Genomic DNA, 25,105 nt, shown 5'->3' on the forward strand with positions numbered 1-25,105 from the left:
AAAATATTGGGGGGCCATTGGGATTCAATGGGCCCACCAATTAGTGGGGTGTGGGGCCCACATGGCCACCCATAGGGTAGTGCTCCCCATCTCCTTATTCTTCTTTTTCCTATTTTATGCCTTGTGTCATAAAGAATGCAATTGATTTGAATGGTTTAGGAAAGAGTTGGGTGTACAGATTTTGATTGATTTCAAAAGGGAAAAACGTAAGAGATTTATTAAATTTGATTTAGTATTTTCTCTACATAATATTTGATGGGAATAGACTTATGGAAACCGAGAGATAACGGTTTCACCTCATTCCTTTTAATCATGATGACTGATTTAATGAATGAATGAATGAAATCTCTTCACCCCATAGGTCTCCATGATCGAAGATCAAGATTAAGTCTCATAATGATGGTAAAACCTTAACCCTAGAAAACCTAACCTTAATGTTATCTAAACTAGCCGTGGGGGCACATTCTCCATCTTCACATCTTAATCTCTCTCTCTCTCTCTCTCTCTCTCTCTCTCTCTCTCTCTCTCTCTCTCTCTCTCTCTCTCTCAGCCTAAGGGGTGGCACACCCCTCTCCGATCTCTCTCAATTTCTCTCTCTAAAATTACAGTTTAGAAAAGAAAAGAAACCCTAAGGGGTGGCACGCCCAAGCCACAAAGCCTAGCCCATGGTACAAACCTTATGCTCATGTGTTGAGCCTTGGTCTAGTTTAACCCATGTCATGCTCTTTGCTGGTTTTGCCTAAGTTGCCAAGTTGTGAGACAAATTCTTGAACCTAGATCTTGTGCGCCATTGGTGGAGAAGACCTGGTGTGCGGTGTACGAAGTCCTTGGGGGTACCTGAGGCACGGTATGGGATATTTTCTTGTTTCATGCTTTCTAGATATAATTGCATCTTTTATGTAATTTTCAGATTCACGTTATGAATGTAATCTTGTTTTGATGGCAAATGAGAGTCCTTGGGACTCTTTGAGTTTTTATTATTTCTCATAATGTATTTGGATTCTTGTAAGTCTTTTGGGTGGTGAAAATAAAGAAAAGAAAGAAAAATTTTAATCGGTATACACTTGCCCGGGTTACATAGTCCTACTTTCTTAAGACACTAACATATGAAGCTCACAAAAGAACCACCTCAGAACCATCCCAACAAACGGTTGATGAGTAGCAGTAGTTTAGTATGATGTCGCACATGTAAAATTAAAAAAAAGGCAAGTCAGAATACAACTTCGAATAAAGCCTAGAAACTTATCATTATAAGGCATAAGCTACAGAGTAAAATGGTAAAAGTTATGGTGTCTGCAATTTGTAGGGAAAAGCCAAAGGAATCTCCTCAAATATGCCAAAACCTAATGTTTTTGGCACATAATCAAAAAAATACCGTTCTCTCGAAAACGTGAGGATCCCAAAAGTAAAGTAAATGTTTTTGGTGCATAACAAGGACATAAATATGACATTCAAAAAATATGCCAAAGCAGGGATGGGGTTTCTTTTTAGACACATCATCAGTCTAACCTGCTTTCCTACTCAAAGCAACTGTTAGGACCTAAACATTAAGGAAATATAGGCATACATCCAGAATTTTGGAGTCTAGCAAGTCCAAGGAGAGCAGCTAGGTTGTCAGAATTTCAAAGACGGTGAGAGGGGAGTTCAAGTGGGATACTCATTGGGATGTACATCTCATCATCTCGCATCAGGATTTAACACAATGTATGACATGGTGATTGACCACTTTGTCCTCCCCAGTCAGCAATGGATAGAGTCCAACTACAAGCAACTATTGCAGATATCATAGAGGGTAACGGCATCAAGGATATCATAGTCCTCACTGCCTCCTCTTTCAGAGGGACCTTAACAACACCGAAGATGAGCACTTCATCGCAAATAATGAGACGATGTCATGAGACGTATGTTCCACATGGTAGAGCAGATGAGATACTATGGACATGTGAAGGAAGCATAATGTTCTCCATAAGACCGTTTTATATGGGCCTTGTTTGTCTTGTGGATGCAGGTCTGGCAAATTCCACTATCAGCAAGGATTCAGGCCTTTAAGCGGTTAGTTGTTTTCTTTTATTTGAATGTTAACTTTAATTCATTAAATTTTATGAATTGAAGTTAATTCCTTTGAATTCCATTAAAAAAAAATTATTCACTAAATTGGTATGAACGTACAAAGTGCATTAGAATTACAAAATTTGTATGTTGGTTTAATTTAGGCCTTTGAGTGGTTAGTGCGTCTGGAAAAACTCTAAATGGATTATCGCCAAAATAGTGGTCTCATTCAATGAACCCGCAACCTAGGCTGGTTATGTTTGATCGGTAATGTTCAAAAAGGCAGAAGCGGCCTAGGAAGCCAAGGGTCTGAGCCGCCTAGGCAGACACCCAGACACAAAGGCAGCCCTAAGGTAAGGGATTAGGGTGGGGGCCATATGTTGTTTTGTGTGTGTGTGTGTTTTATGTATTTATGTGTATGCATGTGTTTAGCATGTGTGTGCATTCGCACGTATGTGTGTATGAGGTCTCACATGTAATTTTTAAAGATCATCCTCTATTTTTCTTTTTTCTTTTTTTTTCTTTTGGATCTGTATTTGTGAGAGAAAGGTCTCGAACACTTAGGATATGTCAAGAGAGAGAGACTTTGTGAGAGAGAGGGACCTCGCTTCGAACACTTGAAGGTCATCTTCTTTTTTTTCTTCTTCTTACATGTAAAGATGGAGCATATGGGTCCATGTGTATCTTTGTGTGTGTATGTGAGTGTGAGAGAGAGCGAGATACTGAAAGGTCGTGCATCGAACACTTACAATCTTCTTCTTCTCATATGTAGACAGAGCACATAGACATGAGAGAGAGAGAGAGAAGGGCAACACACATGCCTAATTTTTATTTGGGTGCATTTGAAATTTTTTTTTTTTTTTTTTTAAAGGGGTGGCACTAGGTGGGTGCCCAGACCCACCTTGAGCCTAATGCGCATCGCCCACCATGGCTGAAGTTGGGGTCGATGTTGTTTGGTTGGCCACGAAATGAAAAGGGCTCCTGCAAAGTAGGATGTTTAGGGTCTTGTGAGAATAAGTGCATGAAAACCTCAGCAATGGAAATCCCACACAGCATGCCTGCTGCTAGTTGCCTCGGATATGTGTGATCCTAAAGTTTTGTTAAGTTTATGTGACCATAAGCATGCATATGCTCAAGATAAACTTCCTTGTACGAGGAGAAAACCTGGAAACTCTTGTAAAAATATTCTTGATCAGTGCACTGGACCCTAAACTTGTCCATGGTGAGAGCGACTGGACTCCATGGCTATTTGTAGACAGTGACACTTCAATGTCTTGGCCAGCTTTGATCACGAGCCCTGCTTCGGAGTTCATGTGGGTTATGAATCTGTTGTGTTGTTTTAGATTTAGATGTGCTCAAATGGAAGTCATGAAGCTCCTAATAGAAGGTTCTAGTTTCAGTGCTAGCATACTCTTCCAGCGTATTTTCAAGAGGTTTTCCAGAGGATTTTTTATGAAAATAAAATGTTTTTACTTTTTACATTTAACCACCAAATATTTTGTAGTGAATTTTGTACTTGAACAAAGTATCTTTTTGGAATAAAAAAATCGTTTTTATAGCAAGGGCCTTCTTAGGATATTTCGATTGTTTTATTTGGAAATATATAGTGAGAATTTAGAATCATGTGTAGGGCCCATTATGAAACATGTTTCGCGTCATGTGGTTTATATGCTTTGACAAGTTGACCCACATAGACACACTAGCCATGGGTGCCACATGGAGGTCAAAAAGTCAAAGGGAGATCGAATGGTGCTCACTCCATCTCCTAGGCGGTGCATAATGCGCACATATATTCTTTCCTAATAAAACTAGAGTTCAAGATCTATGTGGTTAGTTAATTTGAAATACTTTGGAAATCTAAAGTGGCTGAAAATTTTAAAGTGGTTAGGAATAAAATCATGGACGGAAATCTGATTTTAATTGGAGTTGGGATCCAATTAGAACTTGAAATTTCCTAGGAATATTCTATTGGACTTCACATAGAATTGGAAGAGTATTGGAAGTAGGATCCTCTTAGGGGTAAGGGTCCATTATGCACCCTTGATTCATGATGATTGAGCAAGGGATGGATGACTGAGATTAGCCCTTATACCATCAACATCCCAATAAAACTAGAAACGCTAATTCATATATTTTGCTTTCTACCCCTCTAGAGCTCTATAATCAGAGGACATCCTATTTATTTGAAAGCATGTATGTTTTTTGTTATTCTCTCTCTAGGGCATCATGTGGAGGGCCTAAAGGCGCCTTCACAAGGCTTATAGACTAGAAAGAGAGGGGTAAGGAGAAGAAATAAAGGGGAGAAATGTGGAGGTAAGGCTATAGCATTCGTCATCTTTTCTCCTTGTTAAGAGAGGTTCAAGTAGAGAGAAGTAAAGGGCCCATATCGTCAAACTCCAAGATTATTTTCTTCATTCAAAAACAGAAAGGTATGTTCTCTTTTCATTGATACGTGCATTTGTGAAAGTTTCGAAAAGAGAAAGGAATAGTGTGTGTGAACTATGGCAGGTTTTGTGTGATTCCATCTCCTTGTGCAAGAGATCCAAGTAAAGAGGATGAAACCTTGCAACCTAAAACTCCTAGGCTCTGTAACTGATGTAGAATTGATGGAAATAGTAAAATCAGCAAGAAATCAAACCAAACACTAGCAATAACTAGGAGAAACCTAGGGTTTCTTCTTCATCCCAAGCTAGGGTTCCAAAAGCCTAAGCATTTCCAAAAGCCTAAGCATTTCATGATGATTGAGGTTCCAAAAGCCCCAAACACCTCTTATATATTAGAATTTAAGGTTCAAATACTCTAATCGCTCAAACAATAAATAAAATGGCCTAAAAAGTCCCAACTTAAAAACAAATTTCGTAATGACACTGTTACCCCTAATATAAAAAATATTCATACACAATCTTAGTACTTTTCTAAACAATTCCTAAAAATCCTATAAATAAATAAATAAATAACCTAGAATCCCTTAAGAACTTAGAAACCCTAAATAAACCCTAAAAAATATTAAAATAATATAAAAATACTTCTATAAACAGTACCCATGAACAATGCTTGTGATTAGTACTCATGCATAATAACTCATGAACATTTTAAAAATAAATTAAATAAATATTAAAAATGGGAATAATTTTATAAATTAAATAACTATTAAAAATGGGAATAATTTTCTCCTACAAAAATCTCCTCTAGTTGGAGAAAACTCGTCCTTGACTTTTGAGGTGTGCTAAGATGAACTCAACATCAAAACCATATTGTTTAACCTTTTTCTTTGTTGACTAAAATAACATTCGTGGTAAGAAGAAATCCCAAAGAAACAGATCTTGGTACACATAAAATTGATACAAACTTATCAAATTCAGCTATCCTTGAACTTACGTTGAAAATTGCGTAGGTGACTTCAAACTCAATTTCCTAGCTATTAGAGGTTTTCTCATCATCGATTTCATTACTCACTGAAACCACGGCCATAATTTGTGGTTTATGAGTAGATCATGCTTCTTCTGTGCTACTCTGATTACAATGCCCCAAATCTCTTGAATGCTCCACCCCTTTGATATCCTTGAGATCTTCAAAGGCCATGATTTTGATCAATCCCTTTGCAGACTCCCCTCCATATTCTTCTCAAGCAAGATCTTCTTTCAAAACATCATTGTCATTTTGATTCTTATGATAGGTCGGATCTCCTAAGAGGTCTTGTCGTTCATCAAAGGATGTATCGAAAATTGGTGGCAAATCCCAATCTACAACCTGCTAATTTTGGATTCATGTGTTAAAATTAGGAATATCAATCCCCATGTCAAAAACCCTAGAGTGATGCCTCTCAATTCTAGGCATGTTGTCATTGACCTCATCACTTGACTTCGCACATGGAGCGCGACAGTGGAAAGGGTTGTATCGAGATCTTCTTGGGCTGAAAGATCACCATTTTGCTAATGATAGATACTCGCAAATTACTACCTTAGCTGCTGAACTTACTTTGTATAGTCCTCAATTTCTTCATCTCAGGGATCACAAACCCCCCTTCCACAGCCCCTTCACGCGGCCATTAGTTTGCCAAAATTCCAAACCCTAGGAAGAGAACCAACAAAATCTTATTGAAAAATTGAAATCAACAAAATTTAGGCTGATTTGGCAAACTTGGCCTAAAATCAGCAAATCTTAGACTTGGATATAGTTTCCTGGTTTTGTTGTTGAAGAAAACTTGAGCTCTGATGCCAAATTGAGGTAGAAAAACTGATGGCAACAGTAAAATCAGTAAGACATCAGGCCAAAAACTAGCAATAACTAGGAGAAACCTAGGGATTCCTCCTCACCTCAAGCTATGATTCCAAAAGCCTAATTTTTTCTTTCTTTCACCCCTCAAGGCCCCATGTACGTCTTATATATTACAATTTAAAGTTTAAAAATAAATTAAATGACCTAAAAAGTCCTAAACTTAAACATAAAATTTTTCATGACAATTTTACCCCTGATGAAAGAAAATATTTCATAAACACTTTAAATGCTTTTCTGAACAACTCCTAGAAATCCTAAAATAAAATAAAATAAATTAAAAAAATAAAAACCGAGAATCCCTTAAAAACCCAAGTTTTATATTATAATTTTGGCAATTGTAAGTAGAATTACCCTGCGGTTAATAGAAGACAAAAGAAAAATGTTTTGAACTTACATACCAGGAGTCCTACATAGACACACCTTTCAAATCTTACATAGCACAACTTCCATTTCCTTAAATATATATCCTGTTGCTCAAATCTATGCATCAAATGAGTAAAATGGAGAATGCTTCTCAGGATTTATTAATTAAAGTAGCAACTTGTTCAAACATTTTATGCACAAGAATTCAACAGAGAAAGTTATTGTTTGGCAGAATCTAGGAGCAGAAGAATTCAACAGCGAAAGTTATGGTTTGGTAGAATCTAGGGCTGATGTTACCACTACAAACTACTGATTTCACCTGCTTAAACACCTTCAAACCTTAAAATTGTTCAGGACTTGAGGGCATAGCATCAACACACTGAGTTGATTTATACATACATACATACATACATCTAATAGGACATGAGCATCCCATGATAAAAATATGATATCTCTCAACTCATAAAGAGTTTATCTCTAAATCCTTTTAAGTATTGAAATACACTCAAAAAATAGAAAATAGTGCTCAATTCCATCTCTAAATCACACCATTTAGTGGGTCTACGATTTAGTGACATTCACGTCAGAACACAATTTTCTCAGTAGAAAATCAGGTTGCGTACCTCTCAATAAAATATTTATTTCTCTCAATTCACAAAGGATTTCTTCTTAAAATCTTTTCTATTGAAAACTAGACTCAAAACCGAAGCATAAAATCATGGTGTGAATCCCAAATAAATATTTTTCTTAAGAGAAATAAATAAGTGACAAAATATATCACACTGCATAATTCCAAGATCAACACTATCTAGTAAAATTGTCCTCACTCTCTACCCTCATGGAGTTTCCCTTTCAAACCAATTTTGTTTGAAAGTAGACATAGTATGGTAACACATATGTATCCACAAGCCTCATATCACTCTGTTAAGTAGGCTTGATAAATATAGTAATTCATGTCTCAATGAAGAACACACCAAACTGCAGAAAATTCAGGATGACCTCGCTTCAATCCAAAAATTTTATTCCTTACTTCCCATGGATATTTTTCTCTCAAATAAATTTTATTAGAAACTAGACTCAGAATGAAAGTTTAAAAACTTAGTGTGGGCCATAAAACATTCTGCTAAGAATGGAAATAAAATCATGACGTCCAAGTCATTGAAATAGTTTTCGTTGCAGAAAATAGTACTTGTGCACCCTTCAATAAAATTGATCATATCTTTCAAACCACAAAGAATTTCTTGATGAAACTATTTTTGTTCGAAATTAGACTCAATTTGATGAGTTACAGTCAAAATTCAGCTAAAAATAAATTCATATGATTGGTGGAAACATTCACAGAACTCAATGGACAGTTCCTGGATTTTGCAGGTCAGAACTGACACCCTTCATTGATAAGTCCATAACTCTCAATTCCCCTAGGATCTCCCACTGAAATTTTGCAAGTAGATCCTACTCTAAAAAACACACAATATAACTGAGGTATGCAATAGAAAAATACCTCATTATCTTCTTCATATCACTGCTACAAAATAGCACAAAATATCCACTCTGCAGAGTGCCTTTTCGGTGTTTGAATATTCCAATAATTCTCAACCAAAGGTGTATTACTTGACCACAAAGGTCATTAGCTTTCTTATATCTCAATCCCAACTCAACAAAATAGTGAAATAAAAGAAATAGGGCATCAAGTTAATCTCGCTCTGATACCTATGAAAGGACTCGCGTGATCTAGCCAGAGTATATATTATTTTTTCTTCCTCGGTTATAACTTCATCGCATTGAGCTTTTCTTTCTTCCCTTGGCTGTTCCAAAACAACAAATCTTTTACAAAGCACTGATCCGTCCTGTATGAAGAAATGCCATGGAATATGCAATAAGGGTATTTTAAACAAAACATGACCCGGGATGTGGTTCCTTTACCTAAAGGAAAGAAGGCCATAAGATGCAGATGGGGGTAAGACGTTAAACTGCTCCAAAATGGTGCAACTAATAGATATAAAACAAGCTCGTGGCCAAAGGGCATTACCCAACATCATGGAGTCAATTACCACGAGAAATTTCCTCACGTTCCTTAGACGGGACCTATTCAGGTCTTCCTTTCAATTGCAGCAAATAAGAATTGGGAACCATTGCGATTGGATGTTAAAAATGCTTTCCTTCACGTTATCTCAAGGAAGAAGTCTACACGCAATTCCCACCGACTCCTGAACACAATGCGTCGCCAACTCCTACGTGTCACCTTAAAGAAGCCCTCTATGGCCTAAAACAATATCCTCCAGCATGGCTTGAGACACTTGGCCAAGCCATCATACATGTTGGATATACACAGTGCAGCTCAGATTATTCCATGTTTGTGAGAAGTAGAGGCAAGGGACTACAATTTTATTACTATATGTTGATTATACCATTGTCACTATGGATGATACTGACGAAATTAAAACGGGGTTCCATATCCTGATATGGGAGTGCTGATGTACTCTATAGGCATTGAGGTTGCACGATCAAAGAGAGGGAATTTTTTATCCCAATGGACAGGTGACCAAACTGATGAGTGCAGCAGTCTGGTCCTGTTAGACTAGTTCACCAATTCGACTGGTCAAATCAATAAAATAATTTCAAAATGGAAAAAATAAAAATATGAAAAATAAAGAAAAATTTTGAAAAAATAAGAAATTCCAAAAATTCAAATCTTCAAAAAAAATAGAAACAAAAATAACCCATCAAGCAATAAGTCAATACTCATTACCAATAACGAAAAAGAAAAATAAATAAAGAATCAAATTAAAATAAAAAAGAAAATGAAAACACAAATAAACAAAAAAGCTAATTTTTATAATGCATATAAGCTACCATGTAAGCATAAATGAACAGCATGAAACCCATTGAAGCAAATGCAATGCTTAAAATGATCACAAGAAAGAACTATTGCATTGTTTCGGGATACGAAAAATGGGGAAAAAAAATCGCTACTCCTATTTTTTTCAAATATGAATCAAAGAAATCAAAAGAAGGATGTCATAAACTTGCTTGAGGCTTAAAATAGAGGGATTGATAGCTAAATCCACCTTCAAAGTTGTCACTTTTTCTCCAACAAATGGGGGGACTTTTGGGTTGGGGAGTATATGGATCAAATAATCGAGTGTATCAAAAAAGATTTTAAAGAACGTCTTGGCAAACTAATACAAGTACTACAGGTTCTACACAACAGATTGTAACATGGGGAACAAGAATATGAAGGGATTAAAAATCAAGAACTAACCACCAATTCAAGTATGGTCACACAGTACAGCATGCTCTAGAAGTTAATCTGGTTCTAAGGCATGAAAAAAAAAGTGGTGGAAACCGCAGGAGATTTTGGCATCGCAGTAGATTTTCCAGACACATCATAACTTAGTTGGATTAAGTCGAACAATCAAAAGTTTGAGAGGAAAAGGGTGAAAATTTCTAGTTGAAACAGAGCCAACAATGAAAGAAAAATTTGAATTCCTCGAGCTCAATGACGAGCTTCTCCCAACACCAGGATAATGAGGCAGTGGATTTCAAATTATTTTTATTTTACTATTTTGTAGACACAAAAACTAGGTTTCAGAATTATCGAGGGTTTTAGTTCTCCTTAAAGGAATTTTTCACTTTTTTCTATGGCAGAGAATTGATGGCTATTGTTGGAAGTTAAATGTTAAATAGATGAAGGGCTAGGATTTATTGTGATTAGGATTTCTTAGGGAGCAAGTTAGGTTTTAGGTTTTTCTTCTATAAATACCTAAGTGTTACACACAAATAAAGGAGAAGAATTTATTTTGGTTCTTGTGAAAAGATCTTTTTGGGATGTACTCCCCCGTAGACTTGGAAAGAGGGTATATTCTCTCATCCTTTTAATTTTATTTTTTATTTCTCTAGTTTGTCCACTATTTTTTTTCTCCCTTCTCCCTACATCAAAGAGCGAGAGAGAGAGAGTGGGTGGCCAAAGCAGCTCTCTTGCTCTATCTAAGAACCACCTCTTTTAACATCCTAAATATAATAAAAGACCAAACACCTTTAAATTATTTGAGAAGGACAGAAACACAAAAATGACAATTTTGGACTTAAAATTTGAAAAAATAAGGGATTTTTTATCCCTTTTTTTTTCCCTAAGTTGGACTGACTTGTTCTGTGATTGCCCAGTGGACCCATCAGTCCACCAATCCATCAGCGAATGTATGGACCTACAAGTCTAGGGAATTAGATCATACATGACAGACTACTGGTTCTCCAGTTTCCAATTTGAGCCGACCTGTCCAGTCTGGTCTGAAGATTGTTGCCTTAGACATCCTTAGGGAAACAAGTTGGTTGCTTGTCCCATAGATCCAATGAACCCCAATTTCAAACTAGAACTCAATTCTAGTACTTTTATGGGGATGTTAGAGAACACTAGTCATTGGTGGATTGCTTTTACTGGTAGCATAGTGAGCCAATACATGCATGCTTCACACACCAGCCATTTTGAGACAATCAATATTATCTTGTGATACTTAAAATCATCTCCGGGGAAGGGAGTACATATGTACCAATGCCCAAATAGGCCTATGCGGATATAATGATGCAAATTGAGTAAAAATCCTCTCAATAGGCAATAGACCAGTGGTGGTTACACTTCTCTTGGCAGCAAATCTCGTTACATGGCTAAGCGACAAACAAGATATTGCAGCTCACTCTAGAGCAGAAGAATATTGCAATGTGGCATTAACTTCATGTAAGTTGGTGTGGTTAAAAGCGCTTCTTAAAGATATGGGTTTTCCTCGGTCTATCACACTCTACTCTGAAAATCAGGCTGTCATCTACATGACAACTAACCCAATATCTCACGAGCACACCAAACACATGAAGTCAATCGTCACTGCATGTGTGACAAAGTAACTGGAAAGATTATCTCTATCCTTTTGTGAGAACCTTTGAACAACTTGCAAACATTTTTTCAAAGGAGTGGTGCAAGAACGGTTGCAAGAACTTTTAGCAAGTTGGGCGTTCATGACATTCATGCACCAACATGAGGGGGAGTACGGACAGATGTGACACATAAGGCAACATCAGTCTATTATGTATAATCAAATCTTCAAAAATTGCCAAATTGCCTAGGCGGATCACCTAGGCACCCTCCTAGGCGGCACCCCAAGGCAGGGAGGCTGATGGCGGAAAAATGCCCTTGGCCCAGAACACTTTTGTCATTTTCCCCCTTAAATAGCATCATGTGCATCCTAAAGAGAGAAAAGCTCTAAAGAAACTTGGGATATGAGATTTTTCACAAGATTGAAAAAATTCAACCTTTTCGATTTCTTTCAAAAACAAAAGAAATACTTCAAGATAAAGTTTTAGAGCTTGGAGTGGTCGCATAAGAGGACCTTTCATGACCAAAGATCACCGGTTTGGGCCAATATCTGTTTCAATTAGGGATTGGTTTTTTTTTATATAATGTATTATGATTTGAATCATTTGCATTCTTTTACTTCTTTTTTTTTTTCTTTTATGATATTTCTACATGTTTATAGTTCAAAGCTTGAAATGCATCATGAACATTTCCCAATTTGGACCTATATCGAATTCATTACAAAGAGCTTAGTGCAATACAAAATTTAATTAAGGTTTGACATTTACGGATTTGGGCTTATACTTTGTGAATAGTTTGAAACTTTGAATTAAATTGATATTTCGTGAATATTTAGATTGCAAAACCAAATCTTATGGAAATTAGGTTATGTGAAATTATGTGATTAATTTTTTTAAATTGAGATCATATTATGTAACTTTGTTTTGGATTCTAGTTTCCACATATTTTAGTGGTCTTTTCCAGTTTGTTTTGTTTACTTCATACTCTACATTTAAAACTTGAATTTTTTTCAAGGCTTTTTCTTAGTACTTTCATCCCATGTATTTTTCAGATTAGTTGATTAGGTGATACTCTGTAAATTGTTAACTCTGTGAGTCGCATTATAAGTCATGAGTTGTGACAATGTCTTCAACTGGATCAAGTAAGCAAAGTGATCCGGGTTGTAAGTACAGATCCTGTCCAAATCCCATCAACAAGAACAAGGCGGCTGATAAATTGTGCAAGAAATCATATGATACTGGTACTAATATATTAAAGAAACATTTAGCCGGCATTAGAAAGGATGCGGCCCCATGCACCCAAGTCTTAGCTGAGGTTAGGAGAGAGATGTCAAAGCACTGAGAGGGGTTTAAAAGCAAAAAAGAGGAGAGGAGGAAAAGAAATGAAGAAATTATCATAAGTATTGATATTTTTGGAGTTCAGGAAGACGAAGGGGACATACATGCCGAGGTTGGATCTTCTAGTAGGTCAACGAGGTCCAAGATGAGGGCCTATGGATTCTTACGTATGTACCAATGCTCAAATAGGCCTATGTGCATATAATGATGCAAATTGGTTAAAATCATCTCAGTAGGCAATAGATCAGTGGCGGTTACACTTCTCTTGGCAGCAAATCTCGTTACATGGCATAGCGAAAAACAAGATATTGCAGCTCACTCTAGAACAGAAGAAGAATATCGCGATGTGGCATTAACATCATGTGAGTTGGTGTGGTTAAAAGCACTTCTTAAAGATATGGGTTTTCCTCTTCAAGGGTGTATCCCACTCTACTCTGAAAATCAGGCTGTCATCTACAAAGCAACTAACCCAATGTCTCACGAGCACACCAAACACATGAAGTCAATCGTCACTGCATGTGTGACAAAGTAACTGGAAAGATTATCTCTACTCCTTTTGTGAGAATCTTTGAACAACTTGCAAACATTTTTCAAAGGAGTGCTGTAACTTTTAGCAAGTTGGGCGTTCGTGACATTCATGCACCAACGTGAGGAGGAGTATGGACAGATGTGACCCATAAGGCCATATCAGTCTATTATGTATAATCAAATATTCAAAAATTGCCAAATCGCCTAGGTGGGTCACCTATGCGCCCTCCTAGGTGGCACCCCAGGACAGGGAGGCTGATGGCAGTAAAATGTCCTTGGCTGGGGACACTTTTGTCATTTTCCCCTTTAAATAGGGCCCCTCATGTGCATCCTAAACAGAGAAAAACTCTAAAGAAACTTGGGATATGAGATTTTTCACAAGATCGAAAAATTCAACCTTATCGTTCTTGCAAAAAACAAAAGAAATACTTCAAGATAAAGGTTTTAGAGCTTGGAGTAGTCGCATAATAGGACCTTTTATGACTGAAGATCACCGGTTTGAGCTGTTATCGGTTTCATCTTGAAAAGGATAGTGCATTACAATATTTGAATTAGGGATTGGTTTTTTTTGGTATAATATATTATGATTTGAATCACTTGATATTCTTTTTATTTTTATTTTTTTCTTTTATGATATGTTTACATGTTTATAGTTCAAAGCTTGAAATGTTTCATGAACATTTCCCAATTTGAATTAAGGTTTGACATTTATGGGTTTGGGCTTATATTTTGTGAATAGTTTGAAACTTGGAATTAAATTTGATATTTTGTGAATATTTAGATTACAAAACCAAATCTTATGGAAAGTAGGTTATGTGAAATTATGTGATTATTTTTTTAAATGGAGATCATATTATGTAATTTTGTTTTGGATTCTAGTTTCCACATATTTTTAGTGGTCTTCTCTAGTTTGTTTTGTTTACTTCATACTCTACAAATTAAACTTGAACTTTTTTCAAGGTTTTTTCTTAGAACTATCATCACGTGTATTTCTCAGATTCGTTGATTAGGTGATACTCTATAAATTGTTGTGACTCTGTGGGTTGCATTATAAGTCGTGGGTCGTGACAATGTCTTCAACTGGATCAAGTAAGCAAAGTGATCCGGGTTGTAAGTACAGATCCAGTCCCCCATCAACAAGAATAAGGTGAGTATAAATTTTGCAAGAAATCATATGATATCGGTACTAATATATTAGAGAAACATTTAGCCGGCAATAGAAAGGATGCAGCCCCATGCACCCAAGTGTTAGCTGAGGTTAGGAGAGAGATGTCAAAGCACTTAGAGAGGGTTAAAAGCCAAAAAGAGGAGATGAAGAAAAGTCATGAAGAAATTGTCAAAAGTATTGATATTTTTGGAATTCAGGAAGAGGAAGAGGACATACATGCCGATGTTGGATCTTCTAGTAGGCCAACGGGGTCCAAGATGAGGGCTTATGGATTCTTACTCCCAACCCCCACATCCTGAAATTTTACCACTCAAAAGGGGCCAAACACGTTTAGAGAGCCACCTAAAAACAGAGGACAAAATAAGGGAGCACAATACATAGCCAGATGGTTCTACAAAGCACTATTTCTTTTAATGTTGCTATCTTGAAATGCCTTCAGACTATGTTGCAACCAGTGGGTCAGTTTGCGCTCCAACTGCTTATGAGCTTTAGAAGCCATTGCTTAAAAAATAAGTCGAGTATACTAATCACTACTTGCAGACCCACAGGGACACTTGGGGGATATACGGTTCCACTATTATGACTTATGCAATGTTCAAAAAAGCGCAGGCAGGCGCCTAAGGCGGCCAGTCACTCGCCCAGGAATAGGGGACCCTCACCAAAAACAGACACCCACCCCAAAAAATAAATAAATAAAAAAGAAACTCGATATAAGTTTTAAATGAAGATATAAGATGTTAGTTTTACTGACAACCTAGTCCCAAGAAACAACGAATATATGATGTCAAACTGAAAAAAATAATCATATATAACTTTACATAAGAATTAAGATATAACATAATTATTAATTTACCAAATACAGTAAAACAAAAATAATAGAATATCAAAACATGACACATTGTACAAACAAGGAATTAAGCTTTCATAAAAGAATTCGATATATGCCCAATTATATCGTCCAAATGAGGAAAATTCAATTAATCAAAAAAATTGAATCTTTCAACTACAAACATGTAAATATATCATAAAAGAAAATAAAAAGCAAAAGAAATAAACAAATGATTGATAAAATACATTATAAAAAAAAAAAAAAAATCAAAACACTTATTCAAATATGATAATGCTTAAAAAATATCAAAATCAAATCGATGTTGGCACCTCATCTATTGGGTCTCCAAACGTCCTCGAATACTAGAAGCTCCAAAAACACCCATGAAATCGAAATCGAAATCGAAAATTTATCGATCTTTCAATAAATTACATATTCGAGGTTTTTAGGAAATTTTAATCTCTCTAAGAGCCACATATTAGCTTGTGGGGGTTTAGAATACCCCCCAGAACCCTTTTCCCCCCCCCTTGTTTTTTTTTTTGGGGGGGGGGGGGGGGGGGGGGGGAGAGGATTGCTAGTTTTGACCCTAGCCGAGGGCATTTTTCTGCCCTCAGCAATCTGCATCGAAGCGGACGCCTTGACTGTAGTGCCTAGAGGCAGCCACCAAGGTGCCCCGCCTAGGCGTTTTAACAATTTGGCCGCACTAGGCGGCTGGGCAGCCGAATTTTCAAACATTGGACTGGTGATTAGAGTGATAAGAGAAATCAAGCATTATGAATTTGATGGTGAATTATCCATTAAGGATAATGTTCTTACAGTCTATCGATGCTTCTGACAAGTCCCATGTGCAGTCTTCATTTTTTATCTAGTGGACAAGCACATAGGGGGATAAAGTAGTCCAAGTACTAACATATATGTACTCAGCCAATATGGCGGCCGTTAGGTTATTAATTGAGAAGAGGTTGTGTAGTTCTTTATCACTTTGTGCAGCACATTGCATAAATCTCATGCTTGAGGCGATTGGCAAGAGGAAGTCGATGAAGACAATCATAAAAAAAGTGTAGACCATCACAGTCTATATATATTAGTCACGCTTACGTAAGAGCATGAAGTTTTATACTATTTCTATGCTTTGTTGTTACTTATTTTGATCCTTTTGGATACAGATATGTTGTATCATTATGTAATGTCGTTGCAAGTATGTAACTTTGAGAAATTCATGTTGGCCGGGTCTTAGCCATGATGAGGAAGTTCACTGGGGGTAGAGACTTGGCGAGACCTAGGGTGACTAGATTTGCCAGCTCCTACTTGCCCTTGCAATCTTTGGATGAGAAAAAGGAAAACTTGAGTTTAATGTTTGTATATGAGGATTGGACCAATTCCAAGTAGGCCAAGAAATTAGATGGGAACATAGTTATGGAGATTGTCTTGGACTCATGATTTTGGAATAGGGTTCCGTAATGCTTATATGTTTTTTGGGCATTAATAAAGGTACCCAAGATGGTTGATGCTAAGAAGTAACCTGAGATGGGTCACATTTATAAAGCTATGGAGGATGCTAAGGAAGAAATTAAGAAATGTTTTGAGAATGATGAAGCTAAGTATGGAGAACACTTGAGGATTATAAAAGATAAATGGAACTACCAACTTAAAAGGCCTTTGCACTTAGCAGGGTACTTCCCTAGCCCTACTCATTGCTATACTGATCATGAGGTACATAGCAAGACTGATTTCATGGAACCTTTCAATCACTGCAATATCAAACTCAACCCTAATCATGAAGTCCAAGACAAGGTCACAATGGAGTTAGACAACTATAGGCTCTCTACCGGGTCTCTTGTAAAGGAGTTGGCAATAAGGCAGAGGACCAAGATCTCTCCAAGTGACTTTAGAACTTCTTCATTTTTATTTCATGATTTGAATCATTTGAGTATTAAATTTCAATTATATAGATAACTCATGTACTACATTTACATTTATGTGAAATAGCTTCATTGTGGAGTACCTGTGGGGGAAGCATCCCGAATTTGCAGCAAATGGCCTGGGGTATATTGAATCAAACTTGTCGCGCGTCTTGATGTGGTAATATTACTTACATAGTAACTATAGTACTTACTTAGTTTATTAGCCTAACCTACGTTATGCTTTTCTAAATTTTAATTGTTCATTCAAAATTTATCTAATAGGTCCATACAAAGAAGAGGAATAAAAGCAACAGAATGAAACACAATGAGAGGGAGGGTATTGAAGTTGATGATATGGTCGATACTTGCGAGTGGATGGTTGATGTTAGGGAAGATGAGGTCTTCCCTAGAGAGGGCGCTTGACCTAGGCCAGGTTCGTGAGGCTGTTGGGACACCATTAAGCTCTATGCTGACCACTCAATCTCAATCTCAAAGCCAAAGGAAGGGACTGAGGAAGGTAAAGGAGAAGGGGAGGAAATTGGTGGGATTGAGAGAGGAGGATGAAAAGGATGAAGCAAATTCAGATGAGACATGGGATGATGGTCAATATGTTGAGGAAGGGGATGACTCTGATGAAACAAATTCAGATGAGACATGGGATGATGGTCAATATGTTGAGGAAGGGGATGACTCTGATGATGATGGCATGGCCTTATCATCAAATTCTAAGCACGGTGGTGATGACAGTCATTTTAAGTTATTTGCGGTGTTGATAAGTCTCTGTATTATCTATTTCTTTATTTTCAGGGGCTTTGGGCCTTTAAAACTGCCCTAAGAACTCCCTAAGAGGCCTAAACCCTTGCCCTAAGAACTCTGGGCCTTCAAAACTGCCCTAAGAACTCCCTTAGGGGCCTAAACCGTTGTTTTTATGTGTTCTTTTTTGGGGGGGGGGTGGTTGCGGTTATCTGTCCTTGTTCCTCGGTGCCCACATCTGACTTGTAAATGCTGTGTATGTTTTTGTGTTATGCTTATGTTATATTTATCTACAGCTCATATAAGGACTTAAGTCTACAATGTAGGAAATCCATGTGCAGCTTTTATAAAATGCTACAAATATGAAATATATGAAAGGGTGTTAGAACAGTAGTTTAATTTCGCATTGTTTCTCTCCTTCGACATCCTTGTGTCCAGCACAAATGCAATTTCTCATTAAGCAGTAGGCCTTGTATTCTTGGGAACATGGAGAGAGCACCACAACCATGTTTTAAAGAAAACAAACAGGAGGATGATGTGCAGCATTTGGGAAACAAATAGGGAACTGGTTTTGGGCAAGTTTATTTGACATTAGAACCAAATCATAGTTGTCGGGTGCGGGTGTATTCCCAGGAGCCGGAGCTGGATCGGGTCTGCATAACAGTGGATTGCTGGAAGCTCCTTGTGGGTTGGATCATCGTCCATACAATCCTATATCAAGGGAGTAGGATCCTTGTCATAGGGAAGCACGATTCCATGAGGAAGGAATCGTAGTAGTAAGTTTTAAGGGATCGCGAATGATGCATGGGTTCACAATACCATCAGGCACAAACTTGAATCAATGCATATGAACCAGTGTTGAATAGAGAAAACATCATATGTACTGAATCATACACTTGAGAACTGCGGTTTCAAACCCATTGGGAACGAGGATCACAATATAGGGATCTGTATTCCATCCAAGATCCCTAGCTGGAATCGTGGGATTCCAGAGCACATCCGTGTCCTTTCCTACAAATGGAGCAGAATGCTGAAACAGGATTTGTGTAGTCGAGCCCCAATAGTTGGGATAAGGCTCGGATGATGATGATGATTTGATAGTACAACAAGAGTTCAAGGGGATTGGGTTGCAGTCATTTTGAAAGATGAGAGGATGGTCGACTCTATCTAATATAGAATTCAAGCACCACATATGAGTTGGTGCAGCTGAAAGGGAACTTGGTATCTGAGATAATTCACCTGTGGAAATGTTTTGTGAAAATCAGGAATTCATTCATACAGCATCAAGTCCAATGTTTCATGAAAGGACAAAACATAGTTTGTCGGATTGTAATTTCATAAGGGGGAAGATGAAATCTAAAATAATTCATACCCCTAATATGAAGGCAATTTGGACTCACCCACTTGTGTCGCATTTTGTTTATAAAGAAGACACATAGATGACTAAAATTGGAGAGTGCATATAATTTACATTTTCTTAAGTGGCTTAATCAGATAGACCCTATTCAAACCATAACAAGTCCAAGCCCACCACCAATCAATCATTTTTTTCATTGAAATTCACAATCAGATTATTCCTCTCACGTTTGAACTAAGAGGATCCAACAGCAAATGTCACTGAAAAAAATGATTGTACAACACTAGCCACTTAGCCTTTGACTTTCAATAGTCTTGGTCCTATCCAGCGCCCCTCATTTTTCGAGATAGAACTAATTATCCCAAGAAAGTTCACTTCCTCAAGAAAATAATAATAATAATCCTAAAAGCAGTCCAGAAGTTGGGCCAGTTATAAAACCTAATAGCAATTCTAATCCAGTAACTTTCATTAAAAGAGAGAAGTATTTTGTGTCTAAACAAGACTACTGACGGAAAAAAATACGAGTTGTACATGCGAATAGGGGTTTCTCCAAAGTGGTACGGCTGAATTGTACTTGTTTAACACTTCGATATTTTTCTATGTATACTCTTCATGTAAAGGTAAGAAGGGGTTGTGCGTGCGTCCAGTCATGAATTATTTTAGAGTTCATGATTAGCTTAGGGAAAATTAATAAGGAAGAAATTGATTTCTTTTATAGCCTGTACTGATTTTACGTTTTGCACATATTCATAAATGTCATATCGTACAGTTAGTTTCGAAACAAGTGTTAGCCCTAAGTCTAACAAGCTGATCAGTTCCAGTTGCATAAAGGACATGGTGTATTCCAACATCAAGGTACTTAGTGAGTGGCAATGGAGGCATTAGCAGGCTCTTAGATGAGGGAATTCAAAATATCAAATTTTATGAGAGCATGCAATATGTTTTCTTCCAAAACTTATGGACCAAGTGTTTCAACCTTCAAGCCCAATTTTATTTTGAGGCACATCTATTAGAGATACCTATGCCCCAAAAGAAAATAAATAATTAGACAATTCCAATTAGAAAATCAAATGCCTAAATATTTAATATGCTGATTATGCACTTGTTTTTAACTTTCTAAGGACCATGTCCACTTGCTGACACAAATGGAAAGGGTTTCTAATCTTATCAGACATGATTGAAGAAAATATAGCAGACCTAACAAATGCGAGGAATTCAATGTTAGGGACCACAAATATAGGAAAACAGAAAACTTATAATATTGTAAAGGAAGAGCAACAAAAACAGATAAATTTATAGGAAAACATTGAGCATATGAAAACTGTGTAAACATTGTTCATGGGTCAAGATAACCATATCCAGAATTAAGATATTCAATAGGAGCAAATTCACAAAACAATATGCTACAATAGACTACAATAGACTCACTGATCAATTCAACAGAAATAAGTATGTTGAGAAATACCACCTGCTAAAAATTGATCCATTATGAAGTATAAGAAATAAAATATGTAAAGACTTAATCTATCAACATGTAGTTTCGAAGAATATCTTGACAAATTAAATTATATACAAGAAACAGATAATCAAGCTGCACAAATTTCAAGCACTGTCTCATTGCTTCACTGCTCGATTGTGCATGAGTCATGAGTGCAATGTCCATGCGAATATGAATTGTTTGATTAATCATGTTACAATAAAAGTAATATCAGCTTATACGGTACAATTGCATTGAATTAGCCCTTCAACATAATAGAAATTTCAGTAATAACCAGACTCATCTAAGTTAACTCACCAGTGTCTGTTCAACCTCTTCTGCATTCTCCTTTCCAAACATTTGCTCGACAAATGACAAAGCAAACTCAATGGCTGTTCCAGGACCGCGGCTCGTTGTAACTTCTCCTGCCACTTGAACATTCGATGTAACTGCCCAAAAGGTAGGAAGCTTGTGCATAAAGGCTGGATGGCAAGTCATCTTCCCAAAGAATAAGACAACTGCATTAGGAAGGAAGCCAAACAACTTGGACTTGGTTTTGACATATAAAGCAAATAATGCAACCACATTGTGCTAATAAAGCAGTTGAGATCTTTTGAGAGCTCATAAAGCAGCACAAAATATGAACAAACAGAACCTTCTCAAGCACGCACAGAAATGTATACAGTATGTGTGTGTCAAAGAGAGATAGATAGAGAGAGTAAAGATATAAAAGACTGTCGTATCATGATCCAAATATAAGCATTAAATTTCTGGGGTACTTCCATATTTAAATAATGGACAAGATCTAGAAATTTGGCTTTAGAATTAGATGTAAATTATGATATATTTGTTTTGAATTATGATATTTAATACTACAGCTGACCATTATCAGAAAAAAAAAGGCACCTGCTTTCTCTTGAGTAGGCCCCAAGGTTCCAGAACAACAGCTGGTGCAGCACAGATGGCACCATATAATCGCTTTTCATCTGCTTGCTTGCTTGTTATCTTTTGTAGAATGTTGCAGTCTCTCAGCCGCACAGAGCCTGGCATGCCACCCTAAAAATAACGGCATTCATATAACTTCAGATTACTGGCTAACGCATAAATACAAAATCCACAAGGAAACGAATCTCTAAAAAAACTTTCCAATTTTCCCACCATATCAGAGACAATGATTTTAACTAACTTTTATGGGCTTTTGTAAGAATTGCCCATGCAAGACGCAGACCAGTCCGAATGAATTCAACTTTGGGGCCAAAAGAAAAATGAGAGAATTGAATGAGTATTCTAATCTCTTTCATAGTCAGCAAGTCGCTGTTAAAAACACGATTTTTTCGAAAAACACGGCATTCTCTGTAATAGCATTTTAAACTGCATTTTCAAAAGATTGGTAAAAATACACGATTGATGATAGTGTTGATGTGCCCGTCCGATTTATCCAATGCCTATAAAATAGGGAGGAGTTCTTCTCGAAAGGGGATCTGGGCTTCATGCACCAGTTCCTTCCCCAATCTGCATTTTGAACAAAAAAAGAATGAGAGAGAAGGTGAACTATGAGCTTGACCTAAATATTGTGGAACAGAGAAGGAATTCTAGAATGCCCCATGTCATTGATACTAAAAGCAAGGTAAAGCAAGTTGAGGACCCGAACGAAGAAATTTTCACAAAACCATTTAAAACGGGCCCTATTGAATTTATGAAAAATCGGTCCAAGAAAACGATTCCTTTTTTGCCTGTGTACGTTTTGTTTGTTTTGAACGATGAATACCTTTTTCCTATTTTATGTAATTTCTATTTTCACACTTTCTATAAAATGTATTATTTTCAAAACAAAAATATTCCCTAAAAAAGTATATTTTATCCCAAACACCCCAAGTACGGGGTTACTGTATTGTTAGGGTTTATTATCTCATTAGGGTTTATGCTCAAGTCGTGTTCTTAAAAGCCATAGTTGCGTATTAAAGGTATAATTCTTTTTATTTATTTATTTTTTTAACTTAAACGTATAGATGCATATTTGACTAAGTATTGTGGAAAATCATTGTGTAAAGGAAAAATTTCTTGAATTAAAAATTTTATTTTATTTTTTATTTAGATTGGGATGAAATATGGTTTATTTGTGATTTTTTTAATCAAATTTTGATTTGGCAATCTCAAGACAATTTTATCTCCCAAATCCAAGTTTTCCAGTCATGAATTAGGTTTGGGGATTGACCCCTAATTTTGGTTTTCATGTAGGCTTTGTTTTAGGGATTTGAGATTTTGCATAAATTGCTATAATCTGGATGATCTTTGAGCCCTAATTTGGATGAGTTTTTTTGGTGGAATTTTGTCAACATTGGATGAAAAATTTGGCCAAATTTTGGGGATTTTGATACAATGGTTTTTATGCTTTTTTACTTTAATTTGTGAGGTGAAATTGTCCTAAGATTGCCAAATCTCTTCCAAGTTTCAACCATGCTTATGCCATGAACAATCTATTTCCATAATAACTATTAATCTAGGTTATTTTAAGCTTTTGTTTTAGGGATTTGAGATTTTGTATTGATTGTGATAATCTGAATGGTCTTTGAGCCCCAATCTGCGAGTTATTTGAGCCCTAAGTTGGATGAGGTTTTTTTGGTGAAATTTTGTCAACTTTGGATGAAAAATCTGGCCAAAATTTGGGGATTTTGATTCAATGGTTTTTATGCTTTTTTATTATAATTTCAAGCATTCATCTTTCAACCAACAAATCACCACGTTAGATCTCATAAGATATTCTCAAAAACATAATGGGGGTGGCGTGCTACCCCTTGCTCCATTAGGTGGTGTAACTTGCTTCACACTTAAGCTTAGGTGCAGTCATTATCAAGGGGGTACATTACATCACCTTATGTCATGGTGTGTCCCCCTTATCCTCTTCAAATCAATCAAATGCTCCTACTTCAAATATCTAAGATGTAAACAAATAGGAGTTTAAATCAATTTATGAAAATGTGAAATCTCTACACTTCCACATGTGAACACACATGCCACCACATGTCCTTCACACGTGCCATAAAACACATTGCTCTTATTAATGTTATGTGGCATATCCAAACAAGGGTCCCATGCCTAGGTTTAGGGTTTCCATGTCATGCCCATTGGTCAATGACGTGGCTGCCCCATGGGATGTACGTATGGCACACATTGGCCATTTGTGTACCAAACGCCATATGTGCGGACATCCTTAATTGAAATCAGTATACAAAATTTTATCAAAGCACTTTTCCTTTGAAATAAAATTCCCAAAAAATCATAAAAATTTATAATAAATTATTTTCTAGCATTTCTTATCAAAACATCATGGTCTTGCACTTCTCATAAATCCGATGTGGAAAAACACGGTTCCCCAGGAGGTCGGGTTGTATGGTACTCCACTGGGCTAGACCCGGAAACGCAATCCAATTTCTTAGCCAACCCAACAGGCCCCTATGCGTCATTAACTTCAGTCCTGACATTAATGGACCTATCAAAGTTAACCGATAGTTTAATGCACTCCAAGGTTGTTCAAGGAATTACAAGTGCCCCCAAGGGCATGCACTCTTGCAGATGCGGGGGTCCTCTCTCAACACACATGTTGATAGGTGGATCTTACCTCATCAGAATTACTTCCCAAAATGCAACTGTATGTGCACACGATGTGAACAAGCTACATATGTTAGGGTTTTAGGGGCTTATATCCTCTTACGCCCAGTTATGCTCACACAAGGCTTATACACAACATATTTGAAACAAACCGGGGTCCACTAATCGCCAAGCCCTGGCTCACACGCCATGAGGCGAAACCAGTATACCGAACCTGACTTGAGGAAAAACCCCAAAACTTCTTAGTTCATAATATGCTCCAAGAACCTCGCCTCAATCAAAATGGGTTATTTTGTCCTACTCAGATCTCAATACGTAAAAGACTCTGATAGCCACTATGTTCCTGGTCACTCCCACTATGACTCTGAACAGTGTTGGCATAGCATATAAGGCCCTGAAAGGCCATATATCCAACATATATTCTATATTTTTTATTTTATTAAAAAATAGGAAAGAAGAAACAATGGTTAGGTCAATAGATCCTTTCTACGATTATTGAAATGAAAGAGGAAATAAATTGTATTGCAAATTGTGTGGTGAAGGTTTTCTGCAGGGATAACAAGATTCAAATATCACTTGTCAAGAGAAC

At 36.8% G+C, this 25,105-nt stretch overlaps 1 protein-coding gene across 18 annotated transcripts in view; it reads right to left on the reverse strand.

Annotated features, from left to right (window-relative positions):
* The window catches only part of DJ1C (Class I glutamine amidotransferase-like superfamily protein), a 48,941-nt gene that overhangs the window by 16,295 nt on the left and 7,541 nt on the right, over positions 1-25,105 (reverse strand). For 5 of the 18 annotated variants that reach the window (XR_016053470.1, XR_016053469.1, XM_088863974.1 and 2 more), the window contains 2 exons: positions 21,814-21,963; positions 21,226-21,425 (listed from right to left, as the gene is read on the reverse strand). Coding sequence is in view for 6 of the 18 variants with exons in the window: in XM_088863974.1 (XP_088720100.1) it covers positions 21,226-21,405 (180 nt within the window). In the remaining 12 variants the exon portion in view is untranslated. Of the gene's footprint in view, positions 1-21,225; positions 21,426-21,813; positions 21,964-23,779; positions 24,912-25,105 lie in introns of those variants that run through there. The other 13 variants (XR_016053465.1, XR_016053467.1, XM_006826157.4 and 10 more) reach the window with 4 other exon arrangements.

This window comes from Amborella trichopoda, chromosome 4 (genome assembly GCF_054954075.1).
Source record: "Amborella trichopoda isolate Santa Cruz 75 chromosome 4, AtrichopodaSantaCruz75HAP2 v2.0, whole genome shotgun sequence".
In the NCBI taxonomy this organism is placed as follows: Eukaryota; Viridiplantae; Streptophyta; class Magnoliopsida; order Amborellales; family Amborellaceae; genus Amborella; species Amborella trichopoda.